At 46.5% G+C, this 21458-nt stretch overlaps 1 protein-coding gene across 6 annotated transcripts in view; it reads right to left on the bottom strand.

Moving 5' to 3' along the window:
• The window catches only part of NFRKB (nuclear factor related to kappaB binding protein), a 34470-nt gene extending 13376 nt beyond the window's left edge, over positions 1-21094 (bottom strand). For 2 of the 6 annotated variants that reach the window (XM_045860160.1, XM_045860165.1), the window contains exons 1-15: positions 20899-21073; positions 19903-20034; positions 18629-18784; positions 16299-16500; positions 10727-10854; positions 9813-9987; positions 9217-9354; positions 8562-8635; positions 7698-7782; positions 7148-7328; positions 6787-6895; positions 6433-6559; positions 6123-6188; positions 576-655; positions 427-473 (exon numbers count right to left, since the gene is read on the bottom strand). In XM_045860160.1, coding sequence (XP_045716116.1) covers positions 427-473; positions 576-655; positions 6123-6188; positions 6433-6559; positions 6787-6895; positions 7148-7328; positions 7698-7782; positions 8562-8635; positions 9217-9354; positions 9813-9987; positions 10727-10854; positions 16299-16500; positions 18629-18763 — 1547 coding nt within the window. In that variant the 5' untranslated portion in view covers positions 18764-18784; positions 19903-20034; positions 20899-21073. Of the gene's footprint in view, positions 1-426; positions 474-575; positions 656-6122; positions 6189-6432; positions 6560-6786; positions 6896-7147; positions 7329-7697; positions 7783-8561; positions 8636-9216; positions 9355-9812; positions 9988-10726; positions 10855-16298; positions 16501-18628; positions 18785-19902; positions 20035-20898 lie in introns of all 6 variants that reach the window. The other 4 variants (XM_045860161.1, XM_045860163.1, XM_045860166.1 and 1 more) reach the window with 4 other exon arrangements.
• Between the last annotated feature and the right edge of the window lie 364 nt (positions 21095-21458).

The raw sequence follows: 21458 nt of genomic DNA, 5'->3' as shown, positions 1-21458 counted from the left end.
AGAGCTCAGGACCAGACGGGAGATCAAGTGACCGACATTCTCGCTTCGGTTCTGTCCTGACCTGCAGCCAGTCACTTAACCTCATGCCTCAACTTCTTTATAGGTAAACCAAGGAAGATGGACTGGATGAATCACTACCAAGTGGGTACTGCAGGAGAGGAAGCCAGGGGAAAATGTCCACCCATAAGATAAATCACACCCGCCTCAGAACCTCCCCAACCCAGAATCCTTTGCTCAGGGAGCCACATTTAACGATGGGAGCGTGCAGCCCTCCTGGGGCACACTGAAGCAGGTGAGCATCAGTGCACCCTGGGATCACTAACGTCCCCCACAGCTCTCACACGCTGAGAAAGGTTAGAAAAGCATGGCAGTATCGTGAAGTACAGTTTCAGGGGACACCCCCCACTGTTAGAGGATTGTACTCACACCCGAGGGACAGGTGTTGTGGCATCTGCACCATCTTCATGTTCTTGCTGGAGAAAAGGAAAATGTGAACAGATGAACTAAAGAATTCTGGCTAACATAAGGACTCTGGAAACCCAATGAAAAAAATCTGTTTTCTTTAAAAACCATACCTTACAGAATGCCTGGTCTTTGGTTTCTAGCCACAGCTGGAACAGTGCAGCTAATTCCTTTTCATTATCTTGGGACTGGCCTATCAGAAGCATTAAAAGACAAAAAACAGTAATGAAGCACATGAAGGTGTTCCTCAGAATCTCCCCTTCTCCGTACTCACTGTGTTTCTGCCAGAGGAATTGGCTCTCAGGACCTGCAGCCGCGGGCGGCCCTCTGCACACACTATCCACTCAGCCTGCACCACCCCCATCGCCGTCTGCCTGGACCGCCCCTTCCGGGCCTCCCCTAACTAAATCACTCACTCGGTAAGTATTTGATGACAAACAGTGAGTCCCGGCGAGGACGTGGAGAAAAGGGAGCCCTAGTGCACAGTCGATGGGAATGCAGACTGGTGCAGCCGCTGTGGAAAGCAGTATGGAACTTCCTCGAAAAATGGAACTGCTTTATGTCCCAGCAATTGCACCACAGTGGATATACCTTAAGAACCTCAAAACACCAATTCCTAAGAACTCATGCACTCCAATGTTCATAGCAGCACCATATACAAGAGTCAAGTGCTGGAAGCAGCCTAAGTGCCCCTTGGTAAATGAGTGGATCAAAAAACCCTGGTACATTTACACAGTGGAATTCTTCACAGCAGAAAGAAGGAGCTCCTACCCTTCATAACAACATAGATGGAACCGGAGAATATTATGCTAAGTGAATTAAGCCAGGTGGTGAAAGACAAATACCATATGATCTCACTTTATAAGAGGTATCTAATGAACAAAATAAAGTAAAAAGCAAAACAGAACCAGAGGCATGGAAACAGGGAGCAGACTGGCAGTGGCCGGGGGCGGGGTGCATGTGGAAATGGTAGGAAGGGAAGGAACTAGACAAAAAACATGTATGAATGACCCAAGGACATGGACAATGGTGTAAACATTGACTGGGAGCAGGGAGTGGGCTGGGCAGAGAAGGGCAAAGGGGGGAAAATTGGGACAACTGTAATAGAGTAACAATAAATAAAAAATAAGTATTTGCTGAGCAGCCACTATGTGCCACAGTGCATGCTAGGTTAGAGTTTGTCCCTCATGAAGTTTTCAGGCAAGTGAAGAAAGAGCACAAAACAAATAAAATCTAAAAGTGGCAGGTGTCACAAAGGATGTGATGAAAGCTTACCCTAGGAAAGTTATCCCGTCCTTGGCGGGGTTGGGGGTGGTGGTTAGAAAAGGCTTCTTCTGGCTAATGAGGGCACAACGGCACTGCCCACAGGGCCCAGCAACAGGACCCCGAAAGGCAGGAGAAAAGCTGGACTCCCCCTGCCCTGCCTAGAACGAGACAAGCACTTTGCCCATGTCCTCCTCTGCTATCAGTTTGTTCCGACTCCTGCTGTGGCACTTGTCACATGATGATACCTATGTCTCCTGCCCAGACCAGCCACCACAGGGACCCACATCACCCAGGTCTGCTGGGTAAAGAAGGTACCAGCCAGAGCCTAGCCTTCTCCAAGGCTGCTGAGTTGACCTCACTAGGTCTCCTACCTATCTTCACTAGTCAGTGCACAATACCACCACCCCAGGAAGCTCTGGGCTTTCTTACCCCACACAGCTCCTCTTACTCCCATTCTGCCATCTAGAAATGTGACTTCATAACCAGTACATTCTCCTCCAGCTACATCTTCCTCCCACAACACTCCCTCCACCTCCTTGTTCAGTGTGACTTCTGGTTCTGCCTAACCCTTCTGCCATGGGATGTGCTGGCTATTTATTCCCTCCCAGCCATGCCCCTCAGAGCTGAGCTCCGCTCTCAACCCCGTAACTGATTCCAGACTATTTTTCTCCAACTCTTCTGAAATATCAAAATAAAGCAAAAGCCAGGTCCCCATGGCTCTCCCCACCCACCTGTACCTACCTCGTACCCTGCCCCTCACAGGTACTTCCCAGTCCCTCCTCCCCATGGCGTGCTGGCCCACCTTGCTCCTCACCCACCCATGTCCCAGCAGCCTGCTGGGAAACTGCCACACCCGCACGGAAGGCCCACCCAATATCCTGATCCCCAGTTCTGTGACCTCAGAGACCTCCCTCCAACCCAGCCCAGCCACTTGTTCCCACAACCAGCTAGACTCTGTCATTACTTCAAACTGCTCCATCTTCCAAATGCCTGGTCCAGTGTTTCTCAACCTTGGCTATACATAAGAATCACCCAGGAACTTGTAAAATACCCAGGCTCAGGCCGCACCCAAACAATTAATCAGAAGGTCCATGGGGAAGGTCTAGACACATCAGCACTTTTCAGAAGCTCCCTCCTGACTGCAGTATACAGCCAGGGCTGAGATCCTTTATACGAATCCACACATTCTGCCTCCCAACCACCGTCACCGAGACTTCATCCTTGCTTACCTCCTCCCACCAAAGCACCACCTGGACTCAGAACTGCTCGTCCACTCCTCCGATCCCATCAGCCGCCTTCCTTCCCACGGCTCTCCCTGTTCGGTCTACGGCCATCATCTCCACAATACTCTTACCAACACAGTACTTCCTAATGCCTCTGCTCCTCTGTCAGCATCACTCCCATCTACACTACCCACATTCTCTGAGCCCCAGCTCAGACAGCTGAGGGCTGCCAAAGAACCACACAAAAAAGGTAACAAATGCCACTGCCAACAAATGACAAGCAGTCTCCATTGGACCCAACAATGCCTGGCTATCTGACATCTCTGGTCAGGCTGGTCTTCCACACTCCATACTGACTACCTCCCCACTCTCCTCAGCTCTCTTCTCGCTCACAACACACCCTCACCTCTCTCACCTACTACTTTAACAGCAAAGCCACGGGACCAACCCTCTCAAGATTCCTACAATAAAACCTACCAAGCCTGCTGGTTTGAACCCATCATTTCCACCTATTACAAGAAGTGTGCTGTCTCCAGCCATCTGGATTAACATAGGCCAATCCCATCACCTCTTCCCAGGAATGTACACAGTCAATTTCCCTGCTCTCCCATATCTGCAACCTTTCTTCCCACTGTACTTTCCATCAACACTCAGGCTCACCCAAAATTTCCTCTCTTTGGCACAAGTTCCTGTACTATCCCCACCTCCCTCACTAAACCTCTAGAAAGAGTTGTTCAGATGATCAACAAAAACTCTAAATGGAGCCCCTGTAAAACAGAGCGGGCGCTGCCACGCCGGAGCACTGCCTCGCACGTCTGCTGCCTCAAACTTCGGAATGTTACAACTGGGCAAAATAACCTTTGGCCTGCGCATAAGCAACCTTGTTTCCCAAAAACTGTTTGCAAAGATAACAAGACAGCAGTCGTTATGACTACTGGACTGAGGACTGCCAGTTACTGTTGCTAAGTTACTTATCAGAACCAAAGGAAGCACCTTCCTTCTATTGATGTGATTGCCCCCCACCCCCTTCTCATAAATACTCATTGCTTTTGTTTCCTAACTGGAACATTACCTGGGCTTCTGCCTGAATCAGTGCTTCCCAAATAGCTACTGTTTTGGTTTTTTTTTTACTTCAAATAAATGCTTGTTGCTCTCACTTTGAAAGGCTTTTATGTTTAGCTTAACAGGACCCACCGGCTCTTTCACCAGTGTGTGCAGGTAAATGTTTAACTGGCTGCAAAAAGGAGGGCCCTGACTGGGGGTATTTGCAGATCTCCCGGTGCACATCAAGGGTCAGCTAACTGGCCGCCTATTCTTGGAAAACAAGTTTTATGGGCACACAGCCAGGTCTGTTCATTTGCACACCGTCCATGGCTTCTTTGCACTGGGATGCCAGAGCTGAACAGATGAAACAGAAGCACCTGGCCCGTGAACTTAAAATACTTATCACCTGGCTGTGTCACGTCTGCCACCCCTGACACACAGGTCCCACCATGGCTGATGTCAAGCCCCCAGCCTGACAGAGGAAGGAGCCGCAGTCAGCTACTATGAGTCGCCTTTGGCTCGCCACTGTCCTTAACATGCATCATTCTGGTAAGGCATCACTCTTACAAGAAATTCATCATTTCTTCCAGATGCACAAATCCAGTCTTTACCTTACTGAACCTTTTAGAAAGAGTCAGGGCTAATGACCACTCCCCAGTTCTTGACTCTCCCAGTACTGGGCTTCCAGGATTCCACCATCGTGGCTTCCTCCTAACTCTGCAGCCACCTCCTCTCCCGACGCTCACCCACGACGCCTCCTCTGCCTCTGGTTTCTTGAGGCTTTGTCCATGGCCCTCCGTTCTCCTCGTCTAACACTTTCTCCCAACGCCTTTGACTTTCCATACCATGTATACACTGACAACTCTCTACGCTCGACTCTTGTCTGGAGTCTAAAACCGTGTATCCTATGCCTATTCAGTATCTCCACTTAAGTGCCTCAAAGAGAGCTCAAACTCGGCAAACCCAACACTAAACTCATGCTACTCACCCTTACCCAAGGCAGGCCATCTTCCACAGCTGCCCACCTCGGTAAATGACGCCTTCCTCCACTAACCACAAATCTAGTGCAGGGAGACTTGACAGCCCTCCTCCTTAGCTCCCCCATCTGTTCATAGCCAAGTCCAACACTTCCCCCTCCTAAAACTTTCTTAAGTTTAAATTTTCTCGCCCCAGGTCACAGATGATTATCATCATCTCTACATAGGCCGGTGTGACCTTTTGGAACTGAATCTTCTTTGGCACCGCTGGCCTACACTGCCCCCTCCATCTGGAAAGCCTAACCCCTCCGTCTGCCTGGCTCCCGTCCTTCCTGGTGCTTTCCCCTCGCAGAATGTATGAGTCTGGTAGTTCAATGGAATGACTATTTGTCCCGCAAACAACCTTAAACCCCACAAGGGGAGCACAGTCTGAAACTTGCAAAGCATTATATCCCCTAGCACCTAACACAGTGCCTGACACCTAGGAGCTGAAAAAATGTCATAAAAATGGATGAAATCTACTACTTTCATGACCTTCTTCTCCATGCATCTCCTCATAGACTACCCAAGAGAGTAAAGAGGAAGGTTAATGAATCTCAATACAAAATCCACACTGATTTTTCCTCTTATCACCATCACCAGCTAACAGTCACCAAGTTACTACAACTTATAGGGTAAGTGGAACTTTATAAACTTAAAACAAAAATAAGAATCCTGTTCCTTAAAAAGAGCTTATTCAGAGCTGTCCAGCACCTTGCTGCACACTGTCCTCAATAACGAAGCCCAATTTAGGAACAAAAAATAACTACACTATCATAATTTTATCTAAAACCATAGCTACAATTAATATAAACACTGATTCTATTGTAAAATGCCCCTGTGTATTTAAACGTAGCCACACCAGAGTGCACTGTAACAGAAGGGCTATTCCATCTCAGCCTCAGTGAGCCCAATGCAACCGGGGGGGTGGGGGTGGGGGGAGTTCGAGGGGTGAGATTGGGACCCCGAGTACCAAAGGGGCCCTTTATTTAATATTGCTCTTTCCAACCCCCTACTGGACTGTACTACTGAATGGAAGGCAAAAGAAGATTGGGAAAGGAAATGAGAGAATGAAAACCAAGTTAAGGGTAGGTAATTATGAATTACTTACCAAGCAATTTCCACTGCTGGGTTTTCTCTTTGAATTCAACAAATGGAGAAAAACTGGAAGGTACAGCTGCAAGAAATGGATGACACAAACAAGCCACACAGGTCAGGGAGAGTGCTAAACTCAGAATAATGAACACCTCTGAGCTCTGAGATAATTCTGAATATTTTACGGTGTATCAGGAAAGCAGAGACCTCCAAGGCATGGCATTATGCAAAGCCATACGGGTTTAAAGCAGTAAACCTACAGTGCCCTGTGAGAATTAATCAGACAAGGGGGCTGACGGTACTGACTACAGAAAAAAGCTCCTTACCTCGGCTTTCTCCAGCAAGATATTGCAGGGCTGGCAATACCAACTCCGCCCAGTTGGGGGCCGCAACGAACCAGCTATTGAGGGAGCTGGCTGGAGATGACTGCCAATCCAACACCCGCTCCTCTAGCTGCAGGAAAGGAGAGGCAGACCCAGTTAGAGTCCTGTACTAACTGGCAATTCCATGGATGTGCCAGAGCAAGCTGGGGTCTATCTGTCCAGTTTGCCCAAGACAGAATGCAAGTTAGCTGCAGGCCTTGGGAGCAACCCAGAATACTGCCTGTCAAGCTATGGAGCATCGAAAATATCTACAGTTTAAAAACTCTGATATACATATGACTTTCCCAAAACTCTTACCACAGGAAGGCTAGACTGCCCCTCCAGCAGCAAGATCTCCAGTAGAAGAGAGAAAAAACTGGAAGATATTTCATTGATTCCAAGGCAAGGCTTGAGGTCTTCAAGAGGCCTAATGAGGGAAGAAAAACATGAGAATGAAAAAGACCCAAGAACACATCCCTAGACTGGTTTAAGCTCTCCGAGCCTCCTGTCAGTCATAAAAAACTTCAGCGAAGGACCACACCACACATTTCCCATAGCAGGACCCCTAGGACTCTGGGCTAGGGGTTCAACACAAGCCAGTCCACACCAGCACCAGCACTGGGCACACTCTCAGGGTTAACCTTCCACCTGCCGGCAGGAAGCTCTGCAGCCCACTCACTCTTCCTTGATAGCAGGCACTGCCAGCGGAGATGGGGCCTGCGACAGAGGCGGCAGCCCCTCGGCACCACTCAGGGGCTCAGCCAGATCCTCCGCCTCTGACTTGATCGTTTTTATCTTCTTCTTCTTCTTCTCCTCTTTTTCCCTAGCCTTTTTTTTAAGGACAGCCAAGTCGTACAGGGCTGGGAAGAAAAAGCAATACAATCATAGAACTGCATTTCTGTATCAGGAAGTGAGAAGTTTCAGCTGCATATTATTTGCTCAGACCCACCAGTAAAAGAAAGACAAATCTCGAAAATAAGATATTCAGTTTTGTTTACCAAATCCAAAGAGTGATTTGCAAATTAACTTTAACATTAAGGAGCCCATAATAATCTGCTATTCTGACTTTATATTTATATTCACTATCCACCTATTAACCCACAGAGGCAGTAACAAGAAAATGTTATCAGCAAGAAGAAAGCTGTGATTTCACTTATTTTCAATATGGAGGCGGGATCAGGAAATTTACCACCACCAGACGATGGTGCCCTACAGGGGCTGTCCTGTACCTGCTAGGGAACCTTTCCTGCCCGCGTTCACTCGAGTCATGATGTCATTGAGAGTCAGGTCCCCCGTCAAGAGGTCCGGGTGGTCCTAGAGTGACAGTCAAAGAGTTGTTATGGAAGCCCAAATACAACCCAACAGATACTTAGATGTTACACACATTTAAGGAAATCATGTTGAATTAAAAATATACGCAGATAAAAACTGCTCTTCATAACGAGCCAAAGGAAAGCTCAGTTCCAACCTTTCTATTGTACATTTACAGTTTATAAAGCTCTTTTGTATTCCTTATCTTATGTGCTCTTCAAATAGTCTCGTTAAATACCATATTTTAAAGTCTGAAAATGAGACTCAGAGAAATGAAGGGATCTGCCCACCACCACAGGGTAAGTGGAAAAGACAGGCAGCTCTGACCTCCGCTACAGGACTCTTCGCAGCTCACCACTCTGCCTGAGGCAGATGGCCCTTTCTTCCTCCCCTGCGCTCTCTGGCTTTGCTGCACTGGGGCTGCTTTAAGTTGGGGGAGTAGCAGAGATGTAAGGAGGGGGAAGAGCACTGGATTTAACTCAGCTCTGCCACTTACTGGCCGCAGGGCCAAGGACAAGCTCCTTTGCCTCTCTGAGCTCTGGTAACACAGATATGATTCATATGCCGGTCTTGAGTGAAGATTAAATCAGACACTATGTTAAGCATGCCCTATAAAGTCAAAGCATGTGTCTTCTCACATCTCTGGTTCTCCTGTCCTCTAACAGCGATAAGGAAGGAAGCAGAAAGAAAGTCGTGACTACCTGTACCTTCCCTACAATAGCCAACCCAGAGATTTCAGACTGACAACCGCTAGTGACCACACACACCCTCCCGCGTCTTACTGGTTGGTGTTTCCGCTTCTCGTGGTGCTTCTTTAACATTATCTTCAGGTCATTGTCCCCCAGTTCTATTTTATCTGAGAGAAAATGAACCAAACCACATGGACTAGGTCATTCACTTATATGATGCTGAAATGTAAAACCTCTCTGGTCGCCTGGGATATTCAAAAGGAAGGCGTTTCTGAGCGTCCCTCTGACTACTGCCCTACAAACACTGACACTCCTGACCCAGCCACAGGTCAACTCTTCAGTGTTTCTACACGTTGGTCAGTACTAGTGACCTCAGTGACTCAACCACTCCTAAAACATACTAAATGTTCTTACACTCTTCTCTGATTCCTAGCCCAATAAAAATCCTCTAATTTCACAGGCTCTGGTCACCCCTTTTGTTCTATTATTAAGCTGTCCCTTAGTATCGCTATTTTGTTTTAAGATTATGCTTTAGCCCAAAATACCAGTTGATCAGCTCCTAAGAAAAATTTTTAAAGCAAAAAAGGGAAGGAAGGAAGGTCTATCTACTTGTTAAAAAGTGGACTTGTACAAAAACTTCTCCAAATTCTCCTGGTGGGTAAAAACGCAGTCCCCACCTCCGTCTGAGGGCGTTCTCGAGTCTCCCTGCAGAGTCCCCAGAACGCCCACGGCACCAGTGAGTCCTCACCTGCAGTCTTCATATCCATGGTTGAAAGCGTGGGCACCACCCTCAGGGGCACCGCAGGGCTAGGAGAACGTGCTGGAGAGCTCGGAAGCCACGAGCTGAGATCTTCAAAAGAAAATTTTTCTTGTAAATCCAACGTGGCTGTGGACTCCAACAGGGGAGATTGGGTAAGTGGCCATTTGGGTTCAACAAGGGTAAGCCAACAACATGGAGGCCAGGGTTCCACCATTCCTTTCTGACCCTTCCCCAGGCGAACGGGAGCACACTGAGGCCATTTAAACGGCTCTTCCAGGAGGAGAGACTTCAACAGAGTGGCGGGGTCGCACTGCCGCAGGCCAACAGTCACTACTACTCTCCTGTAAGGGGAAAGGGGTTCTCTCTCGAGTGACACAGTAGGGCCTGCTGCTCCTCTCACCTCCGCTCCAGCGCCACTTAGGCACGTAGCCACGCCCACCTAGCAGGAAGGCTCGCCCCCCAGACAGACCAGTGGGACTGCTTCTCTGCTGGGGAGACAGGCAGCTAGCACCGGCTCCAACCCAAGGACAAGCTGCTGGTGGAACCCAAAGCCCCGGCCACCCCACGTGCCCACAGCGACTCACCCTCTTCATCCGACGATGGGGCAGTGTCACCACATTCCTCCTTCACTTCCCTCAAGATCTTCAAGTAGCGCTGCTGCGTCCGCCACTCCCGCTCCTCAGGGGTGCGGGACGGTGAAGGGCGCTTCTGCCGGAAGGAAAGGGCCGGGCCGCTCCGACGGGCCATCTCCAGGAGGTCCTGGGAAGAGACCAGAGAGGGAACCTGTCATCATCAAAACCTGGTCTGGTCCATTCTTGAAGTCTGCATTTTCCTGTCTTTTCCCACATGCTCAACTCTCCCCCTCTGGATCACAAAGGAGATGCACGTATGAGTGTGTCAAATAAAAATGGCCTATTTTGACTATTACATGGGAAAATTCTAAAACTAAAGGTTGAACTGCTCCGCCGAAAATGAATACTCTTTATATTCAACACTAGACACCCACATTTTTCCTCACCAAAGCTTAAACCACTTAGAGCCGGAACGACTCAGGCCCGGCTACAAGGCCAGAGCTTGGGGCACTGCCTGCCTGTCAGGTCACCTGCAGGTGTCCCGTTGTGTTATCGTGTGTCCCTCCCCACCCCCCACCCCTCGCGCACTCGTGCATCGACTCCAGACCAGCTGCTTCTCTTCTCTTACTAAGCCATGACAGCTCTGAAAGCCATCGATCTGTCTTGGTAAATACTGAAGCCACAAGACTTCATCCAGTCCAAGAGGTAGGTACCTTTTTACTACTGTATTAACACCTCTGAAATCAGGGTCCATCTTAAAATTGATCACAAGATAGGATAATACAGCTGAATTGTGTCATGGCTTAATTGGCAGTGGTTTTTCCTTAGTGGTATCTTTTGTATTTTGTACCGGAGCCACTCCTTGAAGCCATGCAAGCTGTGAGCTCACTGCCCATGTCGCAGAGCCAGCTCCCAGCACTACTTACACTCCGGGACGCCAGGATCTGCTTCAGCAGCCGGTGGAAGTACTGCTGCTGCGAGCTGAGGTATCGCTTGTACTGTGACTTGAAGCACAGCTGCCGATACTTGACCACTTCAGGGTTAAAGTGTCCATCTTAAAAAAAGAGGTACAACTATTTACACACCAGCCAACAAACATTTAATCTGTGCTTCAAGTGTGGTGAACTCTACTAAACTGGAATACAGTATTTGGGGGCGGGAGAAGATAACTTCCATTTACATGGAGCTCGCAGTCCAGTGGGAGAAACAGCAAATAAACAGGTAAACAGATGAAGAATATTCAACTCTCTTAAGTACTATAGGGAAATTAAGAGAACTGCAAGGGTAAGGAGAATTGAATCAGGAAAGGGATCTCAAAAGAGTGATACATAAAATGAAGCCTGATTAAAGCAACTGTTGCAAAACATGGGCAACTGATTAATGTAGGTGAAAGTTGCATGAATGGCCATTGTATTAGTTTTCAACTTTTCTATATGGTTAAAAGTTTTCATAATGAAAAACTGGGAGGAATGTAAGGAACATGGGAATTTAAAAAATGAGAATGACGATGGGGAAAGGCAAAAGGAGCCGTATGTGCTGAAGTGGGCCTTGAAGCACGTTCCAACCTTAAAGAAATGTCTGACAGCAAAAGCAGAGCGGGTCGTGGCTGAGTGGCATAAAACGACCTAGGAAGGTGGGGCGAGATCAAACCAAACAGAAACATTTAGGTCACAGCCTGGATTTTACCCAAAGTGCAATGAAAACAATTTGAAGCAGGAGAATGACATGGCTGAGTGAGAGAGCAAATCGCAGTAGGGGTCCCGGTAAGAGACAACGGTGGCTTGGCGCAATGCTTTCCCTCCACACTCAGTACAGGCCAAGACCCCAAAGGTGGCCTGCAAGGCCCTTCACGACCTGCCTCGTGCTACCCTAGCCTCGGCTTCCGCCTTTTCCTCTTCTCCATCCCCACTGGCCTCCATGCTGTCTCCTGACAGGCCACCTGCCCTACTTTTTCGAGGCCTTTGTATTGAAAACTCCCTCTGCCTGCAAAGCTTCCTATTAACGCCCAATATTTCCATGGCTTACTCTTTCAGCCTTCGTGAAGTTTCTGTTCAGATGTCACCTCACTAGAGAAGCCTTGCCCACACACCACATCTAAAACAGCTCCTTCCCCGCACTCTAACCCTTATTCTTTGTTGCACTTAAACCTACAAACGTTTACTTATCATGTTTTTCTCATAAAAGGTAAGGTCATTACTCTGTCTCCAAAACTCCAAAAAATGTCTGACACGTATGAGCTGATTAGTAAACAGTGAAGTGAATGGAAGCACAGAGACTTGGGATACACTTCTGAGGGAGAAAGATAAGACCTGCTGACAGTCTGGATGCTGGGGCAGGAAGGGGTGCAATGGAAAGGTCAGCTGAGCATGGTCCCTAGATCACTGAATGTGAGCAGCTGGTGCCACTGCCGGAGACAAGGAGGTCTAAAAGAGGCCCACTCTGGACACATTAGATTTGGGCAGGTGGGCTTCGAGGAGAATCGAGAGGGAAAGACTATGAAGCTCATCCTGGAAAGCTACAATAAGAGCTCGAAGCACAAGGTGTTCCTCTTTTTTTCCAACTGCCCTAATAGTGTCCAAGGTAACCGATAGCTACAAACACTCAGAACAGTACCTGACACCTAACTGCCACTACATGAGGGCCTTGCATACATTGTCATTTAATCTTCCTAACAATCCCATAAGGAAGGCACTACTAAACCCTCATTTCACAGATAAGGAAACTGAGACACAAAGAAGTTAAGTAAATTGCCAAGGCCACACAGCTAGCAAACGGGAAAGTCAGGTCTGACCACAGGTAGCCTGGAACTCCCAGAGCCCAGCTCTGCACCACCTGCTATGTGGCCTGTCGTAGGGAAACGGGGACTCTGACCTTCGAGAAATGGGCCAAGGGTTTAACATGACTAATGCTGTTCGATGTGCAGAAATGGGACTAATGTTCTACTTCTTTGTCTCTGTGCTTCTTCGAAGTTATATTCCTTCTCTCTTTAGCTTCCCTGACTTTCAGACAGTCAATAAATGCCACACCTCTGTTAAAATAACATTAAGGACACTGCAAATTAAAGAAAATACTTAAATTATTACTTTAATAATAATTAAATCATTAATACTTATTTAACAGATTAAAACAGATTAGATTTGTTTAATTGCTCCAACTGTTCTTCATGTGACTACTAGGAAATTTGAAACTGAACGCGTGGCTCACGTGCCAGCTGCTGGCTGGTGCGGGCTGGGCAGGACGGCAGGAGACAAGGGGAGACAGGGAGCCCTGCAGTCACTCCACGTGAAGGGAAACACTCCACAAAGTGATGTTCTGAGCAGCTCAGTCTGGCAGCCACGTGAGGGTGGCTGCCGCAGCAGCTCTAGCAAGAGTCATCCTGTGAAGGGTGGTGACTGCAAGTGGCAAGTGATGGAACTGAAACAACAGTGACAGAAACTGAGAGTGGAAGAGGGGTTAGCAAAGAAAGGGGGACGGGGGAGTCAAAGACCCAGGAGGAAATGCAGGACAAGAATCCCTGCTGCAAAGGGGAGAGAAGTGTTGAGATGGAGGGAGGAAGTGGCTGGGGCAGCAAACGCTCAGGTCGTCAAGAAGTGAACCAAAAAGCATCTACTGGTTTGGAAATTACATGTTCGTTAAAGAGACACAAAGCAAGGAAAAAGTGCTCATTGGGACAACTAGTGAGATACAATGAATACGAACTATATATAACAATGTGCTGATGTTAAATTTCATATTCCAGCACACAAAAAATTCTCTATTTTCTGTATTTTTTATGTGATCATTTGTGGCTATGTAAGAGAATGTTCTTGTTTTTCAGAGATTAACACTGAAAATTTTAGGGGTGCTATGTCTGCAATACTCTCAAATGGTTCAGCAAAACTAATAATACAGTAGAACCTCAGTTCTCAAACTTGATTCGTTCCAGAAGGCTGTATAAGAAGTGATTTGTTCGAAAACCAAATCATTTTTTTCCCATTAGAAATACAGTCTCAGCAGGAAAGGGTTGTTGGGTCACGAACCTAAGTTTTATCTGACAACTAAGACATGTTTTTCTATGAACAACTTGTTCGAGACAGGAGACATTGGAGAACCAAGGTTTGACTGTAACAGTGATAATATGTACTGTAAAAATGAGAGCAAATGTGGCAAATGTTAATTGGTGAACCTTATGAAGAGTACATGGGTGTCTGTTATACATTCTGGTAACCTTTCTGTGGATCTGAAATTTAAAATTAAAGGTCAGAGGGGAAATAAAAAGAGGTCCCTGGTGGCAGCAGCAAGAGCAGGCCAGCAGGCCTGCAGGCCAGGAGGGAACAGCCACTGGGCTCAGGGCAGAACACTGAAGGGGCAGCTCCAGACGCCTCTCCAGGAGTCTGCAGACATAAGGAAATGACAGAGGGAGATGAAGGGGACAGATGGTGAAGGACTTCTTTGAGCATGAGACCCCTGAACACACCTATGGACCGGGAAAGAGCGAGTGGGGAGAACATCCAAGCAGAGAGCATGCACAGGACAGAGGACAGGAGGTCCCAGAAGAGTTGACAGACAGAAGGATCAAGAGCAGGGGTTAATGTTAAGCAGAAGGGAAAAAAATCCTTCCTCTGAGACGAATCAAATAGGTCAGAATAGAACTGAAATCAGTAAGCTGGGGTGGAGGCTGGGAGTGAGAAGCCGGAGTTTAACACGAAGGATCCTTTCCTTTATGAAATAGGAGGCAAGGGAGTTTGATAAACATTTAGAACTTAAGGGAAAAGTGAATATTTTAAAAAGAACCAGGAAAGATAACCAAACATACAAGAATACCGATAAGAAATGATAGCTTGCACCTGAAACTAATAAAATATTGTATGTTAACTGCAGTTAAACACAATTTTTTTCATTAAAAAAACAGCAATGATAGCTGAGTTAAGACTGATAACCATGATAACCACAGTAATGCGACTGTCTTCAGCAACCGTGGCCACTCCTTGTTTATATCCTTACCAGATGATTACAACATTCTAAAGGAAAATATGACAGCAAAACAGATGGCGGTAACATTACAGAAGGTCCCTGACATGGCTCCTCTAAAACCAAGGAAGCCCCATTCGAAGAAATGGTTTATTCCCAACTGAGACCCCTGGCTTCCATGAAACAAACCTTTGCCAACCAGAGAGGGTAATTTCTCTTTAAACTAATAACCCACCAAAAGGGAGAATGCCCATCTTAAACCCATAAGATAGTGAGGTTTAAACAGCGTTTGCAGTTTAAACCTATTAAACTGTCCAGTTTAATAAAACTTAAGAAGAAGCACTGTCCTCCCAGGGCCTCCTTCCAAAGCCGATTCTCCCCAGGAAGGGGGAGGGGATGAGGCTTCCTCTGCTTCTCTCTATGCGACAGAGAGAAAACTGTGACGTAAGAGTGGTTCTAAACTGTTTCCAATCCCCAGTGCAATGACTGGGGAAAAGAATGATTACTAGGTGCTAAAATCACTGAGTAAAACAAAGCCTTTTAGGAAATAAGAGTATCACATGGTCGCAAACGTATCACCCCACAGACTGCTTCTTAATCACAAAGAAAAAAAGGCACCCTCACAAACAGCAGGTGTGACAGCTCACCTAAACGAGGGACCAAACACGGCATCACCAACACTAGAAAAACTGACATCGTGTGCCTTCTGAAATGATGGTGGAAAAGAAAGAACATTTCCCACATAGCATTCCGGGCAAAAATGTTTAACCCCAACCTACCAGTGAGAAACCAAGAGGACAATTTCCCAGAAGACAGGATGTTTTACGTTCAAGTGTCCTAGGCTCGTCAAAAATGTGTTTTGAAAGACAGGCAATCAGAACAGAGGGCACCAGACTCAGGAAGCTAGGAGACATGCGAGCCAAACACAATGCGTGGACCTGGACTTGGTCTCAGATTCAAGAGGCAACTACAGAGGACATTTGGGAACAACTGAGAAAATCTGCACTCGGGATATTCCATGATACTACTTGCTCCACGTAAAAGGTCTCGTGCGCGATAACAGGAGTGCAATCACATGGAGACCGTCCTTGTTAAGAGATACATACATGCTGAAATCCTTGGCTATAGTATCGTTTTCTGCAGCAAAAGGTATGTGATTCAGACACACATACATGCATCCAACACACACATGCATGTAATAATGCAAACAGTAAGCTATTAAAAACTTTCAAAGTCTAGTCATAAAGGTGCCTCTAAGATGTTGGTAATGTTTTATTTCTTAATCTGGGTGGTGATTTTACACAGCTGAGTTCATGTTATAACGAATCACTGAGCAATACACTTATGATTTCTGTATTTCCTATGTAAGTGAAAAATTTTATTAAAAAATAAAAGAGTGGCCTAAGCATCAGTATTGCACACAAAACCACTCCCTAAGTCAATACCTGTACATACAAATAAATAGAATAAAATGAAGAAAGGTGTAATCACCCGAATGAGTGTGCTCCCACCTTCCACCCCTCTCAAAAAGACTGCTGAGCCACACACCTCGGAAGAGCTTCTGGGCGATGTGCAGAGGATTTCCAAAGCGGAAGTTCTCCCCACTGAACAGGGCCAGGATGAGCTGGCTTTGCTGCTCAATGTTGTCTTCAGGAAAGCGAGGCAGAAACTGCTGGAGGTGTTCGCGCTGAGAGTCACTCAATACTTCTTCCCACGTGGAGAAGCTGACCACGTCAAAGAATATCTCAGGCTAGGAGAATGAGGAAAAGCAGGAAAAAAGCAAGTAAGAGGGAAAAAAGGTCTTCAATTCATTTTTTGGGGTATGAGTGGTAAAATAGACATGACATAAAATTCACCATTTTATCCACTTTAAACTGTACAGTTCAGTGGCATTAAGTACATTCACACTGTTATGCAGCCATCACCACCATCCAAGTTTTAAGTTTTTGACACAAACTAAAATTCTACTGACTGCAACTCAATTCTCAAAACTGAAGGATTTGTAAAAACCACATATAAGCCAAAGTCTTATACCAAACAGGAAATAGTAATCCACTGGAAAATTATCTCAGTAGAGAGAATCCCACTTGGAAACCATTTCTGCCAGGAAGGGACATGATGGCAGCTGTCAGAGTTCAGCTTAAAAGGAGTCGCAGGGAAAAGTTAATACAGAAGGAGAGAACTTGAGGAGCCCAGGCCACCTGCTAAGTGAGAACCAGCAGGATGGAGTTCACTTTCAACCCAACAATTACATGCTGGATATCTTCTGTGTGCTAGACACTCAGACAGACTAGTACTGTATACATATTGTCTGGATGTGTGAAAAATTAAACACCGACTACCACGCAGTTTAAGTAGTTTACCTATAAGCACATAGGAGAAGCACGCATCCTAGACTTTAGGTTTCAGAGAACACCTACCCAAGGACGTGACGTTTTAGATAATGAGGGACAAGGAAAAAAAAAAAAAAGATGGTGAGTCAAGAGAGTTAAAAATCCAAGAACAAGAATTCAGGCAATGTGTGGCTGGCCTGTGGACAGGGAGGGAGAGGCGAGGCAGCAGATGGTAGAAAGAGGAGCAAGGGCCCTGTAAACATGTTAGGACTTGTGACTTTATCCTGAGGACAACGGAGAGCCTCTGCAGGGCCTAAGTAGGAGACAACCCGGAAATCCAGCCACCTTTTAGGAGTCTCCGCATGCGCGCACCAAAGCGCCTCAGGCTCAGTGTCCAACCCCTTCCCTGCAAACCTACTTTTGCACCACTTTATTCCCTGCATCTCAGAGTCTGGCATAAAGCAGGTTTTTAAAACGAGTGTTTGCTGACTGAATGAGATATGGAGATTTTCTTGAAAAAGTATGCAGAGAAACCACAGGACGACATATACCAACTTTAGTAGTTGTTACTTCAAGTGGGAGAGGGAATAAGATAAGAGTAAAACGGTGGCTTTAATTTTATCTAAAATTTTTTAAGGATTTTATTTATTTAGTTTTAGAGAGAGGGAAGGGAGAGAAACATTGATTGGCTACCTTTAGCACACGCCCCAACCAGGAACCTGGCCCACAACCCAGGCATGTGCCCTGACTGGGAATCAAACCAGAGACCTTTCACTTTGTGGGATGATGCTCAACCCACTGAGCCCCACAGGTCAGGGCTAATTTTATCTAAAATGTCTGACATACTGTGAAAGAAAAATCTGAACCAAATATGAGTAAAAAGAAAATTATCTCCTAAAACTGGATGATGCACAGATGAATGTTTTATGATACTCTATACCTATCTTATGCTTGAAGCACAGCTAAATAAACAAGATAAACAAACAGATGTTTTAGCACACCTAGTGCCTTGCACACAATAAGCACTTAATAAATGGTAGCCACCTTAATAATAATGCAATTAGAGCCTGCCTGTGAAAGTGGTCAAAAGCATGCTGATACGCTATCCCAGGGCACATACTAATAATTGGTTAGAGTAGACAGTTACCTCATAGAGATAATACATTTGGGTTTGGTTTCTTGATTCACAATATGGGTAAACTTTTTAATGCAAACATTCAAATAATTCTACTCTTAAAACCTAGAACTTCTTGTTAATTGCTAAAAATTATCATGTTAAAAATAGGGCTTTATAACACATTACCAAGTTATGTTGACACATTAATAATCATGCAGAATGTAGCTTATAATTTCTTCCTTAACCAGATTATCGAATAGACTACACACACACACACACACACACACACACACACACACGACAGAGATCCCTCTGGCCCCAATGCAGAAAATGAAACAGAAAGGAGCACAGAAGACTGAAAAGGTTTGGAGTAGTGGCTGTGGGGAAGCTGACAGAGAGGAGACATTGGTGGGGACGAGGCAACTTACATCCTCCAGGAGGTCCTCGGGCAGACTGACCCTGGTGTCCCCCAGGAGGCAGTCCTCCATGATGCGTGTGCCATGGCCATCTCCACATGGACCCAGTTCCAGGGGGTCTGTCAGCATGTGGTCCAAGGAATCCATTGTTTACGTTCCACAGGTAATCTAGACAAATATACGCTGTTACACCTTAACAGGGAAAGGTGGAAGTCCCAGGACCTGACTGACACACCCCTTCAGAAACTACTCTGGCCCAGAAAATACTCAATCTCAAATCTATTCCTATGCTTTATCCTCACACCCTGACCACAACTCAGCAGCTCTTCTCCCTCCCTTCCACCGACACATTCATCTGAACTTGCAAACCTGATCAGACCTCTTGTTACTCAGAATGCTTCTACAATAACTCCCAAATTTATAGAATTTCTTCTAGCTTCATTTCACACATAAGCAAAATGAGCCTCGATAAACAGATCAGCAGAGTCTGTAATTTAGGACTTCCCAGGCCAATAACCTCTCCACTATAACATAATGTGACAATTAATTGTTTTTTACAATTATTTTTTTGTTCCTTCACAAAGGAAAATTTACTGAAAATCCACACAGACTAATAAAGCTCAGCCACTAACAATAAGTTATTTAACAGAAGCCTTTTAAGTGCTAGGACTTTCTTGTATCTCATTTAATTCTTACAACTATGCTAGACAAGGTTACTGTATCTATTCTATAGATATTAAAAGGACTAAAGTAGACAAGTACCTTGCCCAAACCCAGAGGTAGTACTGAAGTTCAAGTCTACCTGACTGCAACCCCATTTCCTAACTCTATATACAATACGTCATATATAAAATTCCAATTTAAATTATGAAAAGGGAGCATCTTAATATGACTTCATTAGTCCAAGTAAACTCCGGAGGCTCCAACAACCTGGCCATGACAACCACCCACCTCCAGCTGGTCTATCTCATATTCATACCCACATAAATGTAATGCTATTTTTCTCCTTTCTATAGTAACTGAACACAGCTGGTCACCTTTAGGAAAGTACATATGAGAACATTTCAGAGAGCATTTCATAAAGCTGATGGCAAGAACCAGTCTAAAGCTGAGGCCATAGGTGAACACACCTAAAAGGAACAAGAGCTTAAACTCCATCACCCTGTGTCATGTCCTATTCCTACTAAATGAGCTAACAAGCGCAATAACAACGGAAAGAAAATAACAGGCAACAGTCAAACACCAAACTACTCCACTAATCTCAGTGACTTTGGCCAAAATCTTACCTCACCAGGTGTCAATGAAGGGTAGTTGGACCAATCCTGGATTCCCGCAACAATCTCTAGATGGGTGACAGTTTATATGGCGTAATGCGGTCAAGTAACGTAGTTAATGTAATGACTTCTCATTCTGAAACTCTCAAACATAAAGAGAAAGTCTGTAAAATAACTACCAAAATAAGTATATTTCCACTAAATTACTTCAAGTTATCTTGAAGTTTCAGATCTATGTACAATCCAAAAGATACAGTGTTGATCGAGTCAGCTGGGTGGCCCCCAAGCAATTGTACCCCTTTCACCCTCGGTGAATTACAATATCCTGGGCATTCCCTGTGACTAAATAACTGAAGCAGGTGAGAAAGCACGTGACACAGGCGTTTAACAGAAAACAGAAAACAATGAAGCTGCAACCTGATGCTCCAAGTAAAGTCCTTCTAAAAGAACTGTCACAGAACAGGGTCACCGCTGCAAAGCCAGTGCTCTCTACCTGACTCTTCTAATGATCACCTACCTCCGCTTCACATCTCACAAGTGTCTTCAATTCGGGGGATGTGGAACTAAATTTAATCTTATTTAAGTGGTAACCTTTGTCCTGCTACTATTCTGAACAGGCTGTCCAGATACCAAAAGCAGGAGCTGCCAGAAGGTTGGAACCCCGGAAGCCAAGGAGTTCTAAGTCTTGTGGCTTCAGGACCTCTTTTCTAGACCAAGCAGACCCTTCCCAATGGCTTTTCCTCTGCACCTGGGCTAACCTGGCCTCCAGGACCCTCCCCCAAAAGAACCTAAGCCCTAGGCTCCTTCCGGAGCAACCCCCTGCTCCAAATCCGTCGCCAGCGGCAAAGCCTTCACTAGTCAACCCCGTCCTAGCCTAAGGCCCGGCTCCCGCCCCTCCAAACTGCACATCAGCGCCCCGGGCCCCTCCCCCACACCATACCTAACCCTAACCCCCACCCACCGGAGCCACCCAGCTCCCACAGGCCCACTCCCCTGCCCCGAGCTTACCGGCTCAGCCACCCTTGGAGACCAAGCCGCTCCCTCCCTCCGCTCGAGGGCAACAATTTAACCCTTCAGCGCCCAGGGCCCGCCCTCACCAGTGCCGCAGGCACGGGTCTCGCAGCCCACCGCGCTCCTTGACCCGCGGGCTCCTGGACGCGCTCGCTCCCGCATGGCGTCTCTGTGCGTGCACGCTCCGGGCTCGGACGACGGAAAGGGTGGGGCCTGGAAAATGCCGGGGGCGGGGCTGCGCTGGGCGGGGCCTGGAGTGGTGCGGCGCTGGGTGGGGCCAGAGGGTACCCGGGGACTGGGCGGGGGTAATCCACTGACTAGAGCTCACGCGGGTGGGTTAAGGGATGCGATTTGCAATTGGCTTTAAGGTCTCACCACATTTAGAAGTTTCCGGAGGTTAGAGACGGTGTCGTTACTTTTTACCTGGCCGCGAACAGAGGCTCCAAAACCCGAGGGGCTGAATGCAATTTTATTAGGTGAGGTTTGCAGAGAGAGCATACCCTGCTCCAAACATTGTTAAGCACTTTCTACCCACTATCTCTGCACTATAGCTGTAT

Source organism: Phyllostomus hastatus, unplaced genomic scaffold, assembly GCF_019186645.2.
Source record: "Phyllostomus hastatus isolate PE091 unplaced genomic scaffold, TTU_PhHast_1.1 phas_scaffold_193, whole genome shotgun sequence".
Classification (NCBI taxonomy): Eukaryota; Metazoa; Chordata; class Mammalia; order Chiroptera; family Phyllostomidae; genus Phyllostomus; species Phyllostomus hastatus.
Note: the sequence above shows the minus strand (reverse complement) of the source record. Positions and strands in the feature narration are given on the sequence as shown.